General features: G+C 53.7%; 1 protein-coding gene across 1 annotated transcript in view; it reads right to left on the bottom strand.

Moving 5' to 3' along the window:
- RASGRF1 (Ras protein specific guanine nucleotide releasing factor 1) overlaps positions 1-22,367 on the bottom strand; it is a 103,769-nt gene that overhangs the window by 9,953 nt on the left and 71,449 nt on the right. Inside the window, exons 16-24 of the mRNA XM_033852649.2 lie at positions 20,878-21,003; positions 19,064-19,234; positions 18,394-18,500; positions 17,861-17,973; positions 15,047-15,107; positions 10,450-10,553; positions 8,878-8,962; positions 5,561-5,758; positions 1,362-1,441 (exon numbers count right to left, since the gene is read on the bottom strand). Of these exons, the coding sequence (XP_033708540.1) occupies positions 1,362-1,441; positions 5,561-5,758; positions 8,878-8,962; positions 10,450-10,553; positions 15,047-15,107; positions 17,861-17,973; positions 18,394-18,500; positions 19,064-19,234; positions 20,878-21,003 (1,045 nt within the window). The remainder of the gene's footprint in view (positions 1-1,361; positions 1,442-5,560; positions 5,759-8,877; positions 8,963-10,449; positions 10,554-15,046; positions 15,108-17,860; positions 17,974-18,393; positions 18,501-19,063; positions 19,235-20,877; positions 21,004-22,367) is intronic.

Raw genomic sequence — 22,367 nt, 5'->3', positions numbered from 1 at the left:
TCCCTCGCGGAAGGGAGGAAAGGCATTCCCGGGCTCTATAAGGAGCCGGGACCCTAGAGGTCTCCCAGGGTCTCTCCAAAGTCCAGCAAGTAGCCAGCCAGGCAGGGAGAGAGAGGGTGAGGGCCAGCCCAACGGGGCACACGTTCAAGTGCCCGAGGGGAACACAGTGGCAGAGACTAGTGGAGAAACCCCAAGTGCGTGTCTAACCAGAGTGAGCAAACCCACATTTCATGTGCGTACGTGGCCACAGCATGTACCAACGGGTCGAGTCACCGCTGCCCTGGGAGAGCTGGCCTGGACCCTCATGGGAGGTAACCTCGGGCAAACCATGGAGCACTGGCCTGGGAGGCCAGCCTGGGCCGAGGCCCGGCTCTGTCACCATGGCCCCAAATCCTTGGGCCAGCCACTAGTTCCTGTGTCCTTGTCTGGAGAAACACCATGGGAGAATCTGTCTCACAACAGTGGTTCTCAATGGGGGCGATTTTGCCTCCCTGAGGATAGCTGGCCATGTCTGGAGACCTTCTCGGTTGTCATAACGGCGGGGGCGGGGTGGACACTGGCATTTCATGGGTAGAGGCCAGGGATGCTGAGAAACATCTTTCTATGCACAGGACAGTCCCCACGACAAAAACTGTCCTGGTCTAGGGACCTCCCTGGTGGTCCAGTGGTTAAGACTCTGCACTTCCACTGCAGCGGGCGCAGGCTTGAACCCTAGCTGGGGGAACTAAGATCCCACATTCCGCGTGGTGTGGCAAAAAAAAAACAACAAAATCCTGGTCTAAAGGACAAGAAGGCCGAGGTTGAGAAGGCCCACCTCCCAGGCAGCGTTAATGGGGCTGCACACACCATGGCCAGGCAGGGCACAAACTTTGCAAACTATAAGGTGTAAATTACTGGTAAAACCGTATTTCTTCGATTCCAAGATGCCATTGTGTGTAAAATGCACTCTTGTCTTGATGGCTAATTATCCAGTACAAAAAGGAAACACAATCATACGAAACAAATACACTGACTGTGAGATGCATCCTGATGTCAGAAATGGTAAAATGTAAAATAAAACGTGCATTTTGGAATCAAGGAATCCGGCACCGCTATTATCATCATCACAGCTACTGCACGTCTCAAGGCTATTGCTGTGCCTCTCCCGGGAAATGCCCTGACACCTTGGAATTTCTCTGGTAGAAGATGGAGGACAAAGCTGACCTGCCCTGGGGGTCTGGGATGTGTAGGGGTCGGTCTTGTGGGTAGACAGATGGACAGACAGACAGACCTCCTGCTCCAGCCAGGGGTGGCACGTGAATGCCTCTGCAGTGTGGTTCTCCAATTTAAAAAATAACGGTGACAAAATGACACACACTTACTTTTTCAGAGCTTCTCTCAGATTCTTAAATCTGCCCTCTGACGACACAAGCTTTTGGAGCTTATCAATCAAAGCTTTTGTCTAGAAGGAATCAGAAGTATTTACAGCACACAGCAAGGCCCGCGACTCTGGCCCACACTCCGGGGCTTCGCTTTGCCTCCTCGAGATAGGGCACGGGGATCTGGGGACTTCCTGGGTCTGGGGACTTGACCCTGGACTCCTGAGGAGGCAGACACGGATCTTTGTTTTGCTTGCCCGTGCTCATACATCTTTCAGAAACATGGGAGTAGGGTCAGGAGGGTCCAAGTGTCAGGGTCCTGAGAGCTGGGTGGTTGGGAAGGACTTGGCGGGGGTAACTCCAGGGACCTGGACCCGATACAGGGCATGGCCGATGCGTCATCATCACGATCTTTCTAATGACTGTACCCAAAAGATGTGACCATCTTCTCATACCTTCACTTTGCTATATCAGGAGCACCACCCAGATTTAAGAAGCAAGAAAAAAAGATGGCAGGTGAACTGATCATCAAAGGAGAAAAGACTTTGATGGAGAAGAGGAAACCCTGCAGCAAAGGGTCCCATCTGCCAAATGACCTGCCAGGCCCTGCCGACGTGTCAGGCCGGAGCAACTTGGGTGGCTGGAGTTTGTCTTAAGGGACCAGCTGTGTGCCACAGAGCATGTCCTGGGTGGAGCCTGGCTCTGTGCTTCTCCTGCATGACCTGCGGAAACCCCTTCACCTCTGAGGTCCTCAGCGCCCTCATTCATAAAACGGGGAGATGACTAGTGACCACCTTTCCAGCTCTAATCCTCAGAATCCAGAATGTGGTTGAGAAACCGGGCCGGAGACCAGCCGTGCATCTTATTACCAGAGGGGCTAGTCAGCCTGGAGGGGACACTGGCCACAGAGGCCAAGTACACCCCTGATCGTCGGGTCCAATTTTTATCTGAGAAACCTGCCTGCGGAAGACGACAAGCTAAATCTTCCTTCTGATGGAAGAAGAGGTTGGTGTGCACTCTTCAAGGAGAAAGGATGGCAAAGCACACCCATCTGCTCGGTCCCTCCTATCAATCCGAAGTCTTGCCGCCTGGTTTGGACTGACCCCGCTCAAAGCAAACATTTATTCTGGATCTGGTGAAAGAGCCACAGGCCAGGATGGAACGAGCCCCACCAAGCCAAGGGCAGGTGATTCTGCTTTCACCTGCGATGACCCTTCTCAGACGCCCAGGCCAACCTCCACCCCAGGCTCTCAACGGCCCTCCTGCACTTAATCTCTTTCCAGAGCTGTGCTCTTGCCTCCTCTTCTTTCCCCTCCACCTGCAGAGACATGAGATGCTGCAGCTTGAGGCCAGATGTGGGGTCTGAGTGTCCAGAGCCCTCAGTGGACTCTGTCGCCCACCCTCAGCACGCCCGTGGGCAAGGTAGCGCTCCACTCACTTTGCTAGGTTTTGACCTTCGTATCTGGAAAACGGGAGGGTAGGTCCAGGTGTTCCTTAAGGGCAATACTCGTTCAGACAGTCCAGAATTGTGGGTGACATAAGAGCTACACAGCCACGTAGCATCACCACGCTTAGAGACCATGAAAAGGTACAAAGGATATTCTGGTGGGTGGGGTTTTTGCATACACTTGGGGCCAATTCGTGGCTCTGAGGTGGGCACACTTTGATTTCTTCCGCACCTGCGTGCTTACTTGAGGTGTGTGTCTGCTCCTCTTCCGGTTATTGCTCTCTGTCCAGGAAGGAGATGTGTATCCTGGGAGGCCACTGGATTTTCCCAGCTGCTGCTTAGAAAGTGTGTTCTGACTTGAAGCAGCTCAAGCACCTTCTGGCCATGCCAGGAGCTTCCATCCTTTGAGGCTCACTGGGCTAGCAGGCCCCCTGGGGCCTTGGGCATCTCTGCTGGAGTATGGACACTAGGGAGCCGAAATATGGGAGCACTTGGAACACGTCTCTGAAACCAGAGACCAAGCAAGGAGCCTGCCTTGGAAATAGTGTCAGGACGAAAGATGATTATATATGGCCTCTTAAATACCATCCTTTCCTGTTCACCAAACAAGACTTCTGGATGGCCAAGGCTGCTCCTTCCAAAGAAGCCAAAAAGTATAGTTAGTCAAAGAGAGGCTTATGTCTCTACTGAAATCCAACCATTCCAGGGAGAGGAAGCACATATAACTGCATTAGTCATCTGCATCATCCTATAGAGATGCATCATCTGATCCTTTCCCGAGGGAAAGTTTTTATTTTCAAAGAGGATGGGAAGAGAGGTTGGAAGAAGAAAGGGGAGGCACCGGACATCCCAAACTAATTCTGACTCTTGCCGAGGCTAGACTGGACTTGGACACAGGCTTTTCTGCTTTGGGCTGGCACATGGAAGGGAATGATAAAAAAAAAACTAGCTGCAGAAATGTGGCCATCTTGGCCTATGGGATACCTGCAGAGGGACAGTGAACTGTTCCTGGTTGGTGTTGACCAGGCCACGGCCATGGCTATCCAGAAGCTCTTGGAGCCGGGCACTATGCACACGGACAACTATAGCGCAAACTGAAGGGCTGGGGGAAGCCAGTGTGGTCCAGTCTGCCATAGAGGGTGCAGGCCTAGATGTGTTTTCAGAGGCATCTTTGATTTTTGGACCAGGCTGGCTGGCCCTAGGTCTTGAATGACATCCCGGAAGGCAGGACAGATCACACACCTTGACCTCTAACTGCTCTCCATTTGCACTCTCCTCAGAGAATGGAAGACTTCAGGATGGTCAAGGCAGTTCCCTGCCAACTCTATGACAAGGGTGACGCTGGGGAATGAAGCCAAGAAATTCCCACACCCCCAGAAATGGGGTAGGAAAATGGAGCCTGGTCTGTGGGCTTCTAGAAAAGATGACATCATTCTGATGGAATAGGGCAGGAGAAGAAAGATGCTGACCTGAAATGGGTCCCTCAGACTCTGCCCATAGCCACGTCTGAACCTCAACAGGCCGACCAGCCTAGATGACTTAGAGGTTCTGTGGCAGCCTTGCTCAACCCGACTTCAGGAGTTTATGACACTGTGTGCCACGTGTGGCCAGATGTGCCTGCTCACCTGAGCTCCCGCACTTCCAGCCTCTGTTCTTTCTAGAAGCCCGCTCACAAGAGAGACATCTTCTGGTTTTCGTCCTGACCCTGGCATCTCTGTGTGCTAAGCAAGAGGCCCAGCCTCATTGGATGGAAGGGGTACTTTGCAGTCCTGCTGGAATCTGGAGCTGCAGTGATTGGCTGGCAGAGGAAGGGCAGCAGAGATGTCCCAGGGCTGTCCTGAGATTGGCTGCTTATCTAAGTAGGAGGGACTTATGGACCTGCTGCCTGCCTGGGGAGTAGAATCATGCCCTGCCATTGGCACGAGGAGAGTAGTGAGGGGCAGGGGAGAAACAGAACTATGAGGGGGGTAAGTCCAGAACGGTCCAGATGGGACAGGCCCCTTGGAGACCCTGGGCCCCACACAGCCCACCTGGCTGTAGGACCAGAGACACTATAACCAAGTTACTGGTGCCTTTGGAGGTTTACCCTGTCCCTTGGTGGTCACTGTCCAGCTTTCTGCCAACATGCAGGCTGGGGCAGGGACATCCAGTGTACCCAGAAAGGAGGTGGCCTAAGTGTCCCGTTGTGCTCTCCTTTCAGGAGATCTGCCTCCTCGTGACCCCAGGGCAAGGAGCTTTATTCCTGAGGAAGATTCCACCTTATGGTTTTTCAGAATCAGGTTCTGAGTGAATAAAGATCAAGCCCATATTTAAGATCACACACTATCTAATGGGTAACAGGGACAAGTTAACCCTCTGGGGGCCAGAAGGGCTGGTGAAATCAACATCCGAGGAAAGGACTTGCAGGATCATCTGGCCACCATCTCGGTAACCTGCAGATCTGGACTGAGATCCCCAAGAAGTCACCACTCTTTTGTCCCAACTCAAGGAAAAGAGCGTTGGGGCCAATAATCACTGTCCTATATCCCACTTTGGCATATTGATTATTCAAGTGGGAATTAAAGTCCCACAAGGTCCTAGTGCCACATCCGTTGGCCTGACATCTGGTCCCAGGTGAAATAGAAGAGGTTCTCTGTTTTACCTGGGAGTACTGGCCCTCACCCTGTCCTTCATCCACCTATGGATGGTGGCCCTCTGGTCTCTCCGCCCCAGCCCCAGCCCAGATCATCAGGCCAAGCTGGCTTCCTGCCCGCACCTGCTTAGAGACTTTGAGCCATGTCTTTTTCAGCCGGAAGATTGCGCTCCGGTTCATGGATGAGGTGATCTCCAGAACAGCATTGTAGTTGTGTAAGCATCGGCATATGTCAGCCACGGCCACCCACTTCTCGATGGCGCTCACCCTCGCATTGATGTCCTCATTGCGGATGATTTCTGAAGCAATCAAGTTACTGATCTTTAAGCCCATGCAATAAGATAAGAAAAAAGTAAAAGGAGTAAGTATTGTAAAGATGATAAATCACCATTATTTGCAGATTAAATGATTGTCTGTTTGAAAATTCCTGGAAGAATGAATTGGAAAACTGCCAGAACAACCAACGGAGCTCATTAGGGTAGCTGGTTAAAGACTCAATAGACAAAAATAATTTTTTTTTTATATATTAGCAATACCAATTAGAAAATACAATGAAAAAAGATACCATCTTCAAAATACCAGTGGGAATCTGGAAATTACCTGGGACCTGTAATGAGAACTATGTAGGATGCCACATGAAAAATAAATAAAAATACCTTTTATTACCAAAGGTAATAAAAGAATTGATTAATGAAAGAAAAGATTAGATTCCAAAATGGAAAGGTAAATATGTCTTTTTTCAAAACTAATGTACAAGTTTAATGCAATCCAATAAAACACGCAATGGGAGTTATCTTGAAAACTTGACAAAGTAATTCTGAAGTTTATCCAGAAGAACAGAGAGTTAAGAAGAGCCAAGCTCTGAGGGAAACTCCCACCATACAACTAAAGCTTGGATAGGACACACACTTTGGGGCATCCCTGGTCTCACATATCCAAGGACTACTCTACCCCTGCACAGCAAACAATCACATACACACAAACAAACTAAATGTGGACTGGACCTGGAGCAGCCAGGGGGTAGGAAGCTGGGGCCAAAACATCAGGGAGCTACAACCACAAGGAACTGGGGCAGCAGGAAATACTGGACCTCCCTGTACATTTCTTTGCAATTTCCTATGAATCAATAATTATTTAAAAATAAAAAGTACAGAAAACATGACTTGTTATTAAAAAAAATAAAGGTGATTAAAGGACAGTTACCAATGAATATAAATTGTAGGGCTTTACCACCCAGAAATATTCTTCTTTAGAAAAATTTCTAAGGGATGCATATAAAGAAGAATGAATTATAAAACTATTTAAGAAGGGAAAACTACTGAAGAGAATCCGGGAGGAATGGTAGTACAAAATAGCACACATATTATAAACCTTAATTAAATTGAAGTAGTATTTTTTTTTCCATAAAGAAAACACTGAATTCAAAACAGTTTTACATATGTTATATAACTTTTTTAAAGGAATAGAGTAGTCAAATCTTCCAGAGAAGAGAGAAAAAAGGAATACCTGTCAACTTATTCTATGAAGCCAGTACAATCTTGATACCAAATCCAGATACAGAAAATACAAGAAGGAAAAATTACACATCCATTTGTTTAATATAACATGAATATTTTAGATTTGTCCATGGAACACAAGGATGGTTGAATATTAGAGAAAACTCTGTAACTGTCATTCATCACATCAACAGATTTAAAGGAGAAAAATCATACGACCATCTCAATAGATGCAGAAAAATTTTTGATAAAATGCAGTATTCATTTATAGTAAAAACCACTATGAGCAAACAAGGAATAAGAAAAAGAATTTCTTTAACTTGATAAAGAAACAAACATTATCCTAAGCAGGGAAATATTAGAAGCATTCTCTTTAAAACCAAGAACAAGATTCACTATCACCATTTCTGTTGAACACTGTCATAAAGGGCCAGGTCTGGAGGCACCCAGGATGCAAGTGCATGCACTCAAGGGTGAACAGTCCCTTAAATTTTGCCCCCTGAGCACCTCGTTCAACTTACCCTAGTTCTAGCACTGATACTGGAGATCCTAGCCGGTACCAATCAATAAGATAAAGAATTAAAGACAACAGGACTGGGAAACAGCAAAAACAAAAGCAAACCAAACCCTGTGTCAGGGAGAGATTAAGAAACTGTGAAGAAGCTGTGAATATCACTTTCAAAGAGGTACACATGCTGTGTACCTGAAAACAAAGGAAGGTGGATTTTAACAGAGATGGCCAAATAGCAGGTAGCGATGAGGGTAGCCCTCTGGAGGTGGGTTGTGGGGGTTCAAAGCAGGTTCTCCTGCTGATGACTGGGGGTGAACTTTAACTTCCTTGAGCCTCGGTTTCTTCATCCACAACAGAGAATTAGACAAAAATGAGAATAACAGGATGAAATGAGATGATGCTTACGAAACCCTTGGCGTAGTGCTTGGCACATGGTCAACATTCAATAAATGCTCACTTCATAGTCTCACCTTTTACTTACGTGATTCCTGGGCACACACTGGGGGAGGGGGTGGGGGGGAGAGGGAGGGACTTTTTATTTTTGGCCGCGCGGTGCGGCATGTGGGATCTTAGCCCCCCGACCGGGGATGGAACCCACGCCCCCTGCATTGGAAGTGTGGAGTCCTAACCACTGGACCACCAGGGAAGTCCCCGGAGAGGGACTTTTTTTGCTGCCTGGTGCTGTGGTTGGACTTTTGGGTCAGGCGTCCTCCGACTCAGGCCTTGTGTGTGTTTCCTGGGGCCTCGCCCACATCCATCGCTTCCTCTCTCCTGCTATGCATCCTGCTCTCCATTCTACGGCTGTGTTCCCTGTCGGGCTCCTCCCCTGAGCTGCAATACCTGGGTCCTCCTTGTTTCCTCCAGCTGCCGAGGACCTTCCCAGGATGAAGGTCCGTCCCCGGCTGTGTGTGACGTGATGCGGCCTTGACCAGGCGGTCAGGACAAGTGGACTCATATGCCTCCACTACTGGCCGTCAAAAGCTCTTGTGTTGATGGTTAAATTCATCAACAGAGGAATGAAGATGCTGAGTGCAAATGCCCTCAAGGCTGTCACAAGGCTGGGGGTAGACGGGTCCCTGCGGCTACAGGGGTTGGAGCTTGGGCAAATGCGGGGAAGTTGCCGGGAGAGATTTCTTCCTTCTGGCTGGGGCTGTAGCGCAGAGGAAGGCCACGAGCTACCAGACACTGGTCAGGAGACCTCAGGTGTCTGCCCTTCAGAGTCTCGGCTTCTTTGTATCTAAAGTGTGATAACAGCCCCCATCTTTTAGGATGGGCGTGAGCTTTAAATGAAATTATCGTGCCCATGAATCACAGAGCTGGAGAGGACCCAGGTGGTCTGGTTCTAGCCAGGTGTACAGCCCGTTCAGAGGGTCTCACCGAAGAGAAACCTGCAGAGAAAGGCACTGCACCCGCTCCCCTACCCCCATACTCACATCATTGAAATGCTTAGTGGTTTTCATGATATAAGGGGTCCTTTCATTCTTTTCCAGTTTCATCCATCCTTGTCCGAAGAACTCCCTGTAGGAAGAAAGGGAGAAACCCAGGGTGGATGAGGTTAGGTTTGCCTTGCTGATTTCTTTGCTTTGAGTTCTCTGCTTTTTGAAGTTGTCATTTCTGGGGAGTAACTTTCTGCAGAGCCCTCGAGAGGAAGGGACCCTGGGGTCAGGTCTAGCTCTGCCTCGTACCAGCTGTGTGGCTTTGGGTAAGCCCTTGATATCTCAGGGCCTCAGTGTCCTCATCTGTGAAACGGGAATAGTGACAATACTTTTCTTACAGGGTTATTGTGAGGCTGAAATGAGATATGGTGCGATGGGCACATCAGATCTTGTTTTGGATCTTGTTTCTGAACGGGAGAGCTCCCGTTTTAAAGTCACCTTGCAGAAGCTGGTCTGTAGAACAGGGAGGACAGAAGCCCACAAAAAAGGGCCAGATGGAAGTACAAAGGAGCTTGCAAGCCAAGCCAGCAGCGTGCTCTGGTAATGGTGACCTCATGGGACCATAGACCATCCAGGCCTCCAGGAGAAGCTCCTTATTTGATAGTGACTGTGAGAGTGACCTGGACAGTTCCATGGGCAGGAGGGAGCAATAACTACTGTCAGAAATAACTGCTGTCTCTACATGCAGGAGATGCGGCAGGTTTCTAAACTGTCGACACTCTCTGTCTAGGTGAGGTAGTGCCCCAGTCGGTGGGGGGCCTCTGTGTGTGCCAGGTGGGGCTACCTTTCTGGAAAGCAGAGATCAAAAGTCCTACAATGATTCATAACCTCAGAAGCGGTGATTCCAATTTCAGGAAACTATTCTAGGACAATTGTCAGAAATTCAGAGACATATTTAGTTACAAGGAGGTTTACCCCAGCTTTAAACATAAAAGTGAAAACTGGGAACAAGCCCACGGCTTAGTGCACGGCTGGGGAATACTGTGCACTTATTAAAAACGGTGTCTTTACAGATACCATTTTGGTGTACCGTTAGGCGAATAAAGGGTGGTACAAAATTATGTAGGTGGTATAGTTACAACGAACAGCTGGGGGTGATTGACTACAGGCCAGAGCAGGTAACAACCAGGCCTTGGGGCTGCTTCAAAGTCCAGAGAGTCCCCCCAGAGTCTGCTCCTGCACATGCATACACACCGACACACACTCATGCGTGTGTGCACATTTGCTCACATGTACATGTGTGCACATACGTGAACACACACTCCTTTTCTAGACCTCCAGGAAAGGAGCACCGAATTAGAGATGCTTCTGGAAAAGTGTGTGTGTGCGTGTGCGTGTGTGCGTGCGCGGGCACGCGCGTGTAGCTGGTAGGTAAGGACGGAACTTGGGGACAGGAAAGGGGATGGGATCCTCTCTCATCCCTGCCGGCACATGCATTTTTGTTGCAAGCTGTGGAGGATCAATCCATGCAGCTCTGGAAATCTACTGCGCATGCTTTAGGGATGGGGATTCAGCCAAAGACGGTGCCCGAGGAGGAAGGGTGGGGTGTCTGAACCTGCACCCACTCACTCATAAGGGATCTTCTTGAAGACCAGGTGGTCCAACAGGGTCAGCTGCTCCGCGATCTCCAGGGCTGAGTGGTTTTCAAAGGGCTCGGCCTTCACGCCTTCAGCCTGAGAGGAGCAAGGTCCCAGTTAGGCCCATGAGGGACACCTTCTGGCTTTTTGGCCACTTCTTGGAGGGCATCTCCACCTCGATTCTGGTGAGTGGGTGGGCGGGGCGTGACTGGGGAGGCCCCCCGCCGGCAGACCTGCCGAGGGGAGATGAGGACGGGATGGGGGGGGCTGGGAGTTACTGTCTGTCGTGCCCCGTGTGTGTGTGTGTATACGTGCACGCGCAGGCCTGTGCTGTGCTTCAGGGTCACTCGTTTGGTCATCACTTGCCCCCAGAGCATGGACGAGACGACAGAGGCACCCAGAGACTAATAACTAGCCCACGGCAATCAGCCAGAAACAGGCCGACTGAGACCCGAACCCAGGCCGTCCGACTCCAGGCTGTGATCCGTCTCTCCCTTCAGGTCCTGTCTGGGTCCACAACTGGCTCCGTAAAATTTCTTTTTTTTTGGCTATGCTGCATGGTGTGAAGCTTGTAGGATTTGTGGGATCTTAGTTCCCCAAGTGGGATTGAACCTGGGCCCTCGGCAGTGAGAGCGTGTAGCCCTAACCACTGGACCGCCAGGGAATTCCCCATAAAATTTCCTTTTAACCTTCATTAGCAGAGAAGAACTCACCGGTGTGAGTGCCTCCTGGGACAGTGCCCCCGTCCTGCGCCCAGAAGACAACTGTCTGCCTTAGCCCTGGGTACCATGCCGCCGCCCCCAGGGCCACCATGGACACCACCTTTAAAGGTGACCACTACCTGAGCCCCCCAATCAGGGGAAATCCTCAGCAAGCACTGGCGAGGGGGCCGGTGTCCCCACGGCAGGGATTAGACAAGAGGAGGCCCAGGGCACAAAGGCCTCTGGAAAGTCTGCTGGATGTGGGAGAGGCTGGAGGGAGCTAGAGAAAATAGGGGGAGGGGACAACTGTGCAGTCTTGGGAAGAGAGTCAGGACCAAGGACGCCCCTGTTCTCCCCCTTGGGGCCAACAGGGCTGCGAGGGAGGAGAGGGGCCAGCTACCCTGCCCAGAGCGCCCGGCCAGCCGGCGGAGCCCCTGGAAGCTGCACTGATCACAAGGAAAGTGGGGTGACCCCGAATCAAGGGAACAAGCCCCCCCTCCTGGACAGAGTCTCTCCCTCCCACTTCTCGGCAAACAGTCATCCAGAACTGCCCTGCCAGGTCCCCGCGAGACACCAGAGACAGAAAGACCAGAAAACACGTCCCTGGCTTCAGGAGCTCCAGTCACAGGACCAGAGCAGGGACAGAGTGTGGGAAAGCCGAGGAAAGGGCTCCTACTCCAGCCTCTGCGTGGTATGTGTGTGTGGTGTGTGTGTGTATATGTATGTGTGTGTGGTGTGTGTGTGTGTGTGGTGTGTGTGTGGTGTGTGTGTGTGTGGTGTGTGTGGTGTGTGTGTGTGGTATGTGTGTGTGGTGTGTGTGTGTATATGTATGTGTGTGTGGTGTGTGTGTGTGTGTGGTGTGTGTGTGGTGTGTGTGTGTGTGGTGTGTGTGGTGTGTGTGTGTGGTATGTGTGTGTGGTGTGTGTTTGTGTGGTATGTGTGTGTGGTGTGTGTGTGTGTAGTATGTGTGGTGTGTCTGGTGTGTGTGTGGTGTGTGTGTGCGTGCGTGTAGTGTGTGTGTGTGTGGTGTGTGTGTGGTGTATGTGGTGTGTGTGTGTGGTGTGTGTGTGTGTGTGTAGTGTGTGTGGTGTGTGTGTGGTGTGTGTGTGTGTGGTGTGTGTGGTGTGTGTGTGTGGTATGTGTGTGTGGTGTGTGTTTGTGTGGTATGTGTGTGTGGTGTGTGTGTGTGTAGTATGTGTGGTGTGTCTGGTGTGTGTGTGGTGTGTGTGTGCGTGCGTGTAGTGTGTGTGTGTGTGGTGTGTGTGTGGTGTATGTGGTGTGTGTGTGTGGTGTGTGTGTGTGTGTGTAGTGTGTGTGGTGTGTGTGTGGTGGTGTGTGGTGTGTGTGGTGTGTGTGTGTGTGGTGGTGTGTGGTGTGTGTGGTGTGTGTGTGTGTGGTGGTGTGTGGTGTGTGTGGTATGTGTGTGTGGTGTGTATGCATGTGTGGTGTGTGTGTGTGCGTGTGTAGTGTGTGTAGTGTGTGTGGTGTGTGTGTGTGGTGTGTGTGTGGTGGTGTGTGGTGTGTGTGGTGTGTGTGTGGTGTGTGTGTGTGGTGTGTGTGTGTGGTGTGTGTGGTGTGTGTGTGGTGTGTGTGTGTGGTGTGTGTGTGTGGTGTGTGTGTGTGTGGTGTGTGTGTGGTGTGTGTGTGTGGTGGTGTGTGGTGGTGTGTGGTGTGTGTGTGGTGGTGTGTGGTGGTGTGTGGTGTGTGTGGTGTGTGTGTGTGGTGTGTGTGCATGTGTGTGTGTGTGGTGAGGGTCCATGCATCCCCCGACACAGTCACCCTGGGCCAGGAATGCTCTGTGCAGAAGCCCAGATGCAGGAGCCCGGGTGTGAGGGATACGATGCCAACAGGGGAGGACAAGTTCTCAGGAAGGCAGCGGGGATGTGGGGACGAGAGCAGCAGGTGCCTCCTGGGACACCGTGTTGGGGGTCAGGAGGCTCATGGGGAGGAGCCCCCAGCCTCTGAAGCAGGGGCGGCAGGCGGGGAGCTCAGCCCGCTCCTGAAGGCCCAGGATGGCTGAACTGTCAGGACCAAGGGCCAGGCTGGGCCTGGGGAGTGGCCTGCGAGCCAGGGTGGGGTGGCCCAGTGGCCGGGGGCACTGAGCGCTGTGGAGAGGCACAGAGGAGGAGCACTGGGCAAGGAGGAGGGGCGGCTCCCCCTGCTTCCTCCTGGCGTGGCCAGGTGAGGGCTGAGCCTGGCAGCAGAGGCTTGGAAGGCCGTCACAGCAGGAAGCCCTTCTGCTCTCTGGTGAGGCCGTGGGGCCTCCTCCACACTGGACGTGCCCCTTGCAGGCCCTCTGGCCTCTGCGAACCAGGTCAGGGCCGGGGGCTGTTCGGCGGGCAGTGCTTTGTTCTGGAAGAGCCTCAGCTCTTCGTGAAGGAACAAGAGGCCCTCAGGCTCTTGAGGTAAACATTCCAGTCGGGCCCCTACTGGGAAACAAGAGCAGAGTGTAGCTGCTCCCCTGAGCTTCCCTGCAGGGGGCACATGTGGCTTCCTGGGGTGCCAGTCCTGCAGTGCTGCTCTCAGGGGCCAGGGGCAGGCAGGGTGCCAGTGTTCCATGGATGGCCTCACCCGACCCCGAGCAGGGAGAACGAGCTCCAGGAGTCAGGAGAGGGGACAAGAGGGGAGCAGCGGGCTCAGAACCCAGAGGCCCAAGTCCTCACACTGGCTACTTGGGACAGAATGGACGTCACTCGTCCAGCTTGAAGAGCGAGCCAGCGGGGGCCGAGGGGCCCGCACGGGCTCTACCTCCGGGGAGGTCGGAGTTGGCTTTGAGCTTCCTTGGCGGCAGTGGTGGATGGCAGGGGCCTGGGGCTCTGGGGTGGCTCGTGGTGGCACGTCATCAACCTGGAAATAAAAGTGGGCCCAGCCAGGCCCTGGAAGCCCACAGACCATCGTCCCCTTCCACCACATGGAATGCTACCGTGAACTCTGCCCGGAGTCCCCTCATTTCTAGGCAGGTGGCCAACTGCATCCTGTCCCCTCCAGGTGAGGCAGTGTGGCGTGTGCAGTGAGTTCTGAGTGCGAACACCAGCTCCGTCACTTAGCATAACCTGGGCTGGGTCGCTCCCCCTACCCCTGCCTCAGCTGCCTCCTCCGGAAGGTGGGGATAATGATATAAACTTGCAGCACTATTGATAAGCGTGTTTAAGGCACTAGCACAGCTCCAGCGCAGAGGGGCAGCTCATACACTGAAGGCTTGGCTTCCTACCCTCCTCCTTCCAGGGACAATGCGACCAGAGAGAGTTGAGGGGTCAGGGGAGGGATGGGAGACAGAGGAGGAAGAAAATGGAGGTGGTGGTGTTATGGGTTGAATTCCCCACCACCCAAAAAAAGATATGCTGAAGTCCTAAACCCTGGTACCTGTGACTGTGACCTTATTTGGAAATAAGGTCTTTATAGATGTGCTCAGGTAAGATGAGGTCATTAAGAGTGGGCCTAATCCAGTATGACTGGTATCTTTATAAGACGGGGAAGTTTGGACACAGGGACAGACGTACACGGAGGGAAGAGGATGCAGGGACACCCAGGGAGAAGATGGTCATGTGATGATGGAGACAGAGATGGGAGATTCACTGCCACAAGCCAAGCAATGCCCAGGGCTACCAGATGCCGGAAGAGGCCCAGAAGGGTCCTTCCCTAGAACCTTTGGATGGAGCACGGCCCCAGCGACACCTTAATTTCAGACTTCGGGCCTCCAGAACTATGAGAGAATAAAATTCTGTTATTTTAAGTCACCAGTCTGGGGTATTTGTTAGGGCAGCTCTAGGAAACCAATACAGGGGGTGACTGAACTCCATCAAGGGGTCGTTGGGTGGGGATCCCAGGAGCCAGCAGGCCAGGGAAGGACAGACTTGGCCAGTGAGCAAGGGGGCAGGCCTGGCTCACCGTCTGTGTGAGCTCCTCCAGCGTGATCTGGCTGTCCCCCGGGTCATCCTGGGTCAGAGTCCTATGGGACGAGAAAGCACAATGAGCCCCATGTGCTCAGCCCCCCCAGCCTTTGGGGCAGCACCACCCCCACCCTATCGCGCAAGGCCCCACGGTCTCGGCCCCCCCATCTCTCTGTCTGTGCTCTGCCATTTCGTGCGCCAGGAGCCCCCTTTCCCCTTTCTTGTCACTGACTTCTTTTTTTTTTTTGCTGTACGCGGGCCTCTCACTGTTGTGGCCTCTCACTGTTGTGGCCCCTCCCGTTACGGAGCACAGGCTCCGGACGCGCAGGCTCAGCGGCCATGGCTCACAGGCCCAGCCGCTCCGCGGCATGCAGTATCCTCCCGGACGGGGGCACAAACCCACGTCCCCCGCATCGGCAGGCGGACTCCCAACCACTGCGCCACCAGGGAAGCCCGTCACTGACTTCTTGATGGGCTGTCTTCAGGATTCAGCTCCCTGGCTGGGCAAGGTCCCCACCTAGGGCTCCCTCAGCCCCGGGGCTTCCTGTGATCTCAGCCTCAGGCTCCCCATGTTGAAACGGCTGTGTATGTGCCTGTCCCCCTCCCCTCGCCACCACCACCTCTAGACCCGCCAGGAGCCCCTGAGGGCAGAGTGATGTCTGATTTGTCCCTGTAGCTCTGGTACCCGGCACGGGGCTGGGCATGTGGTCCGTGCTCCTGCGTGCCTGTGGGATGATGGGGGGAAGGAGGGGAAGGAGCTTCAGGACTGGAGGATCAGAGAGGCCAGGAGGGGCTGGGAAGCCGTCCAAACGGGAGAGACGGAGGATGGTGGGAGACAGCAGTGTGGGGGCCAAAGGCCCGGAGGTGGGACGCCACTGATGGGCTGCTGAGTACAGTCGAGCGGGTCCCAAGCAGTGGTGGGGAATGAGGGTGGACCCTCGGAGTCAGGCCAAAGTGCTGCGCCCTCGTTCCGACAGCAATCGTGAATCCCAGGGATGGGCCTGAGAGCCAAGCTGGGGCTGGGGGGACGCTCAGGAGGCTGCGGGGCCTGGTTGAGTCACTGGCGCTCTCCCTCCGAGGAAGCAGTGGCTCAGCAGAATCTCACCTGCAGACCCGCAGCTGGGGCTCGGTGGGTCCACCGTCCACACCAGGGCTGCCCAACAGCACAGCCGGCTCGTTCCCCTGCACCCCGGCAGCATCCCACACAAGCTCCCTGACCGAGGGGAACTTTGGCCGATAGGCTCAGGGTCCTGGCACAGCCCTGCAAGCCTCCCGGGAACCAGGAAGAGGTGCCTGGGGGACCTGGTGGCTGACTCTGTGCATGTGTGTGTGCGCGTATGCATACGTGTGTGTGCGTGTGTGTCTAGGGGGCAGGTACTGAAGGCAGGGAGGTGTGGAAGAGATTCTAGGACGCTGAGCCTGCAGGAACGACGGGGCCTGCAGCACGGGCCTTGGGAAAGCAAAGCGGATGGTCTGGCTGGAGGAAGACTGCAGACTGGGTTGTCGGCAGGAAAGTGGCTGCAAGTCTGGGTCAGAGACCGTGACGGCAGGACACAGAGGGGCAGCCGGAGCCAGGCAAGAGGTGAGGAGGTGAGGCCTGACCGCGAGCCCGTGCACCTGGGCAGGGCCAGAGGGCAGCCTGAGTCAGCAGGATGGGAGCGGAGGGTGGACTGGGGCCTGCGCCCGACACCCCTGAAAGACCTGCAGAGGCATCCGTATGATCTCACCACAGCCTCCCCACAGCCCTGGAAGTGGGTGTTGTTCGCCCATTTTATTTTATTTTTCTGCGGTACGCGGGCCTCTCACTGTTGGGGCCTCTCCCGTTGCGGAGCACAGGCTCCGGACGCGCAGGCTCAGTGGCCATGGCTCACGGGCCCAGCCGCTCCACGGCATGTGGGATCTTCCCGGACCGGGGCACGAACCTGTGTCCCCTGCATCGGCAGGCGGACTCTCAACTACTGTGCCACCAGGGAAGCCCTGTTCGCCCATTTTACAGAGGAGAAAAACGAGGTTCAGAGAAGGGGCTTGCCCAAGGTCACACAGTGAGTCACTGTCTGAGCCAGCAGGGCTTGGACGTGGGGCCACCTGACCTCTGACCTCCGTCAGGAGAGGCAGTCTGGGGCAGGAGGAAAAAGGACAGGTTTGGGGACAATTTAACTCAATTCAACAGACATTCCCTGAGCACCTAGAAACAGGGGCTTGCCGGTGCTGTTCAACAGAACCCTCCTCAACGATGGGAATGTTCTTTATGCTGCCCAGTACGGAGGTTCCAGCCACCTGTGGCTCGTGTGACCAAGGAGCTGAATTTTATTAATTTATTTTTTTTTAATGATATTCTTTTTTTTTTTTTTTTTTTGGTCTGGGTGGCATGTGGGATCTTCCCTGACAAGGGTTGGAACCCAAGTCCCCTGCAGTGAAAGTTTGGAGTCCTAACCACTGGACCGCCAGAAAGTCCCAGAACTGAATGTTAAATTTTATTTAATTTTAATTAATTGAGATTTCACACCTATATGTCGCTAGTGGCTACCACGCAGGACGGCAATGGGCTAGACAGGTGTTCGCAGTGGGTGTGGATGGAGAAGCAGACACCCTTCTTGCCTCAAGGGGCTCAAGGCCTGACGGGGGCAGGCAGAGGGGAGAACTGCACATCGATAGCCCACTCGAGAGCCTGGCTGCCCCGAGATCCTCCCAGCACACCTGCCTGAGGCAGTCCTTCGGCCTGGGACCGTCCCTCCTCGCCTCCCTGCCTCTGGCCAGCCGTCCGGAGGCCGAGCGCTGGGCCCCATCCCAGCAGGCCGACCTCAGCCCTTACCTGATGATGTTGGCTGCAGCCTTCCGCTCCTGGGTCAGGAGCTCCGGGTCGTGCATGACCTCCTCCAGGAAGCTGATCACCTTGCATTTGAGCTCGTCGTTGGTCTCAAAGTCCTGGGGGGAAGAAGGGAGGGCGGCTGTGGCTACTGTTCCAGCTGCCCTGGGGTGGTCCCGGCCCGGCCACAGGAGGAGGCTGAGGGTTCGGCTCCTGCCCACGGCAGGCTGCCGCCTCACCCCCCTCTTCCCTAGCTGCCTGGCCGGGCGTCAGTGGAACCTCCAGACCCAGAGGTAGAAGGCACTGGGCAAGATCAAGGACCATCCCTTGATCTTGACCGCTACACCCCTGGGCCAGGCTCTGGGAGGTATCCCTGCTGTAGACAGAGGTGGAGAGCAGAGGCCCCTCGTCCCCTGGAATGTCCTAGGTCCCCCTGTAGGGGATCTGAGTAGGCCCTCCCGAGAACATCAGGGTGGCTGGCTCCTGGGGTCAGTGGCCTCGGGTTCCCAGCAGCCCGCCCCGGGGTTAGTCCCACCCACCTGAGAGTGCTTGGAGACCCAGTGGCGGAGCACATTCAGGACGCGATTGGTGGCCGCTCTGCGGATCACAAACTCCTTGTCTCCGTTCCTCTGGTCGGGGGGAAAGCCTGGCGGCACATGTGGCAGAGGCAAGAGTGGGGACGCGAGGATAAGAAACAGCACTGGCCTCTAGTCCAGACTCAGACCCCAGATCTGGGGAAGTCGGGCTGCCCCGCATGGCTGCTGGCGGGTGGGCTATGGGCAGGGGATATGAAAATATGTGACAACCATCCCAGGTTCTGACCAGTGAGACTGGATGTCACGACTTCTCTGTGGACACAGTCCGTACACACCCGCCTCTCCCGGACCTTGGCACCTTTCAGGGGCGGCTGGAGGCGTCTGGCAGCCTCTCCAGACAGGGCCACACTGGATCAGAGCCCTCCGGGACCCCTTCTCTGCAGGACCAATGTCGTGGCAGTGGGAGGCGGTGGGGATGGCCGAGCTTCCCGTGGGCAGTGGGCTTGACTCCGAGCAGAGGTTTGGAGTAGCAGAGGGGGTGGGTGGGGAGGAAGGGGCCTCCAGACAGGAGGCTCGGCACACAACAAGCCTGGGGCAGCAGTCGCTCCACATTCGAAGGGGGACAAGCCCCTGGGGCCACGCTGTTGTCACCAGCCGTGAGCGATCCCCGTACCTGCGCTAGCCAGGGACATCCTCCGGTACTTCTCCTTGTTTGGGGCGCCCTCATTGGCGCCTGCAGTTGCTATAGCAAAGGCGGAGGCTGCGGACAGGGCGCTGCGGTTACTGTCCAGCTCGCGACAGGAGGTCATGACAACTCCATTGTTATAAGAGAAGAGTGGGAACTCTGTGGAGAGCACGGAACCACTCGTCAGTTCTTCTTGGTCCAGCCCTCGGCTCAGGAAACCAGGGGTCCTGAGGCTAGAAGGGGCCTAAGACGGGCTGGCTGTGCTCACTGCACCCACGGCTTGTCAGGCGGTGGCAGCGGGGTCTGTTCCCCTGCTGGGGTCCCCGGGAAGGGACACGCTCATCCATGCCATGTCACCCCAGGGCTGCCTCAGAGTAGGGAAAGCCCCTGCCCCCCTCTGTTTCTCCTGCTGAGTTGAGAAGGTCCCACCAACCGTCCACCCCTTCCATCCCTCTGCAGCTCCAAACCCTTTACCTCTTAGGCCCAGCTGGGCACAGCCCTGCTTGAGGACAGCATTGTGAGTTTTCTTCCCTTTCAGTCTATTTGGAATGAACACATAACCTGTCCAGTGTCTGACATGGATAACTCATACTGACGGTCTCCCTGGCACGGTGGGGTGGAAAGAGCACCACACTCTGAGTCTTCGCCCCCTGTACTAGCTGTGTGGCCTTGGGTAAATTACCTAACCTCTCTGAGTCAAAATAATCTCTGGATAATAGGGATATTAACACCTGCTTCAAAAGATGGATGTAAAGATGAAAGGAGTTAACACAGATGAAAGTACTTAGTATTGTGTGAAAAGCTGTATCTTATGGAAAAACCCAAATGAATGTTTTGGCCGACCCAATATATATGCCATGGAATATCAATGCAATTAATAATAATCATTATTTTTTTAGCAGTAATAGTAGCAGAATCTCACTCCAGAAACCTTAAGCTTCAGCTTGTAAGTCTCTGGAGAGCAATCCATCCTTAGGAGAAAGTAACAGCACTTATGCAGTGAGGCGCAAATGACTGACTTTAAAACTCAAAGCTGATTTCTGGAATTCGGCTGTCTGTGAGATCTGCTTCCGTGTACCTGAGGGGCTGTGGTAGGCCTACAGTGTGTCTGGGCAGTTTCTCTCTGCAGGTGGGTGACCCTGTGACTTACTGGGTCTCCTCAGAGGGCCTGGGGGGTTGGGGGAGTTCGGGGTTCAGGCTGCACCTTGTATGTGGGACCAGGGGCTTCCATAAGCTTATGCCTCACCTTTGGGTACCTCAGAGCCCCCCTGTATGTGGGGAAGTGCTTAACGGGAACCAGAGACCCAGCGGCTCCCCGAGAACCCTCCAGGGTCATGAGTCTGAGACTTGGGTGGGCATCACCACAACCTCTCGGAGACTTTCCCCTTAGATGAAAAAACAGGAATGTCCCGGCCCCGCTGCAAGGTGTCGGATGTTATTAAAGAGTCTGGCCCAGAGCCTGACATGTAGCAGCAGCTCAGGAAACACCTTCTGAACCTGGATCTTTCCATGAATGAGGCCAAATGCTGGGCCTTCCTGCCCATCTGCGTTGGGTGGGTTAGGTAGTCTTGTCTGAGGTCAGGGGAGTGATTCTGCTGAGTTGAAAAGTAGGATTTACCAGCCAGTGTTGCAGCCCCCCGGGGTCGTGAAGTGCAGCTGGGTTCCTGCACTTAGGAGTCACTCATAAAACAGCAGGCGTGACCCCCACTGGCCTTTCCTCAGCCTGACCCGCCACCTTCTCCCCACCTGGATGGTACATGTCCTCTGGAATTGACCTGTGGTTTCGGGTCGGTGGATTGTACCTGAGGAATTTTTGCTTTTGACCGATTTTGGTGTTGTTGGCGATTTGGTTGGTGATGTCTCAGTGTCACCTTCGTCACTCTGGTTTTGATCGTTATCTGACTCTTCCCTCATGGAGACTTCTGAGCCTGGGAGAAAAGAAGGAAACAATTTGATGTTTCTCAAATCGTCCATGACTCTTACATGCCGGTCTAGAATTTAATGAAGCAAACGGAGTAGGTTTGGCATATACCTGTTGAGGACAGTTTAACATCTTCATTTGCCACGGGGCCCCATCAGACCTTTTACTTGCTGATGGACCTGTCAATCTCCAAGGTGGCTTTTGCTCTGCCAGGCTCCTCAAACCTTAATGGGCACACCTGGGGATCTTGTTAGAATACAGATTCTGGTTCAGAGGTCTGGGGTGGGGCCCGGGCGGGGTGATGCCCGCGAGGCTGGTCCACGGACCACACTTTGAGTAGCAAGGTACTACCCCACTCCCCGCTTTTTTGGTGTGCGTGTGAAGCATCTTAGTTAGGGTGACCGTCCAGGATATAAAATCCTGCTTTATACCTATTGTCCCATGCACCCGGTCACTATCAAAAGTGTCCTGGTTTGGACAGTCCCCCTGAATCTTGGGCGACTCATGGTTTATACACTTCGGGGAAAGCAGATGAATTATATCAAAAGTCCAGCTCTGGCGTGGTGAGATCTTGGTCGAAAACTCTTCACCTCTCTGGTCCACAGTTTCCCCAACTAGAAAGTAAGTGGAGTTACACCTGACCTTTGTGAGAAGCCAAAGAAAGCTATAGGTCTCCTCTTTAGAAAAGAATGTCCATATGTGTGCGTGCACACACACACACACACACACACACACACACACACACACAAACTCTGGTGTACAGTTAGACAGGTTCAGGGTCACCTGGATCACTGGTCAAGAAGCCCGGTACGAGGGGCTTCCCTGGTGGCACAGTGGTTAAAAATCCACCTGCCAATTCAAGGGACATGGGTTTGATCCCTGGTCCGGGAAGATCCTACATGCTGCGGAGCAACTAAGCCTGTGCACCACAACTACTGAGTCTGCGCTCTAGAGCCCGCAAGCCACAACTACTAAGCCTGTGCCCTAGAGCCCACGAGCCACAACTACTGAGCCCGCGTGCCACAACTACTGAAGCCCGCACGCCTAGAGCCTGTGCTCCGCAACAAGAGAAGCCATGACAATGAGAAGCCCGTGCACCGCAAGGAAGAGTAGCCCCTGCTCGCCGCAACTGGAGAAAGCCCAAGTGCAGCAACGAAGACTCAATGCAGCCAAAAAATCAATCAATAAAATAAATAAATTTTTTTTAAAAAAAGAAAAAAGTGTGAGATTAGATGAGATGACTTCTCAGGACCGTCTCGCATCACATCTTGTCACGCGTCAGGCCTGGACTCACTGCAGGCTGTGGCAGATGGAGTTCTGGCCCCTTGACGTTGCCCTGCCAGGGGCTCCGTCCTCCGCTCCTGCGGGACG

Source organism: Tursiops truncatus, chromosome 2 (genome assembly GCF_011762595.2).
Source record: "Tursiops truncatus isolate mTurTru1 chromosome 2, mTurTru1.mat.Y, whole genome shotgun sequence".
Classification (NCBI taxonomy): Eukaryota; Metazoa; Chordata; class Mammalia; order Artiodactyla; family Delphinidae; genus Tursiops; species Tursiops truncatus.
Note: the sequence above shows the minus strand (reverse complement) of the source record. Positions and strands in the feature narration are given on the sequence as shown.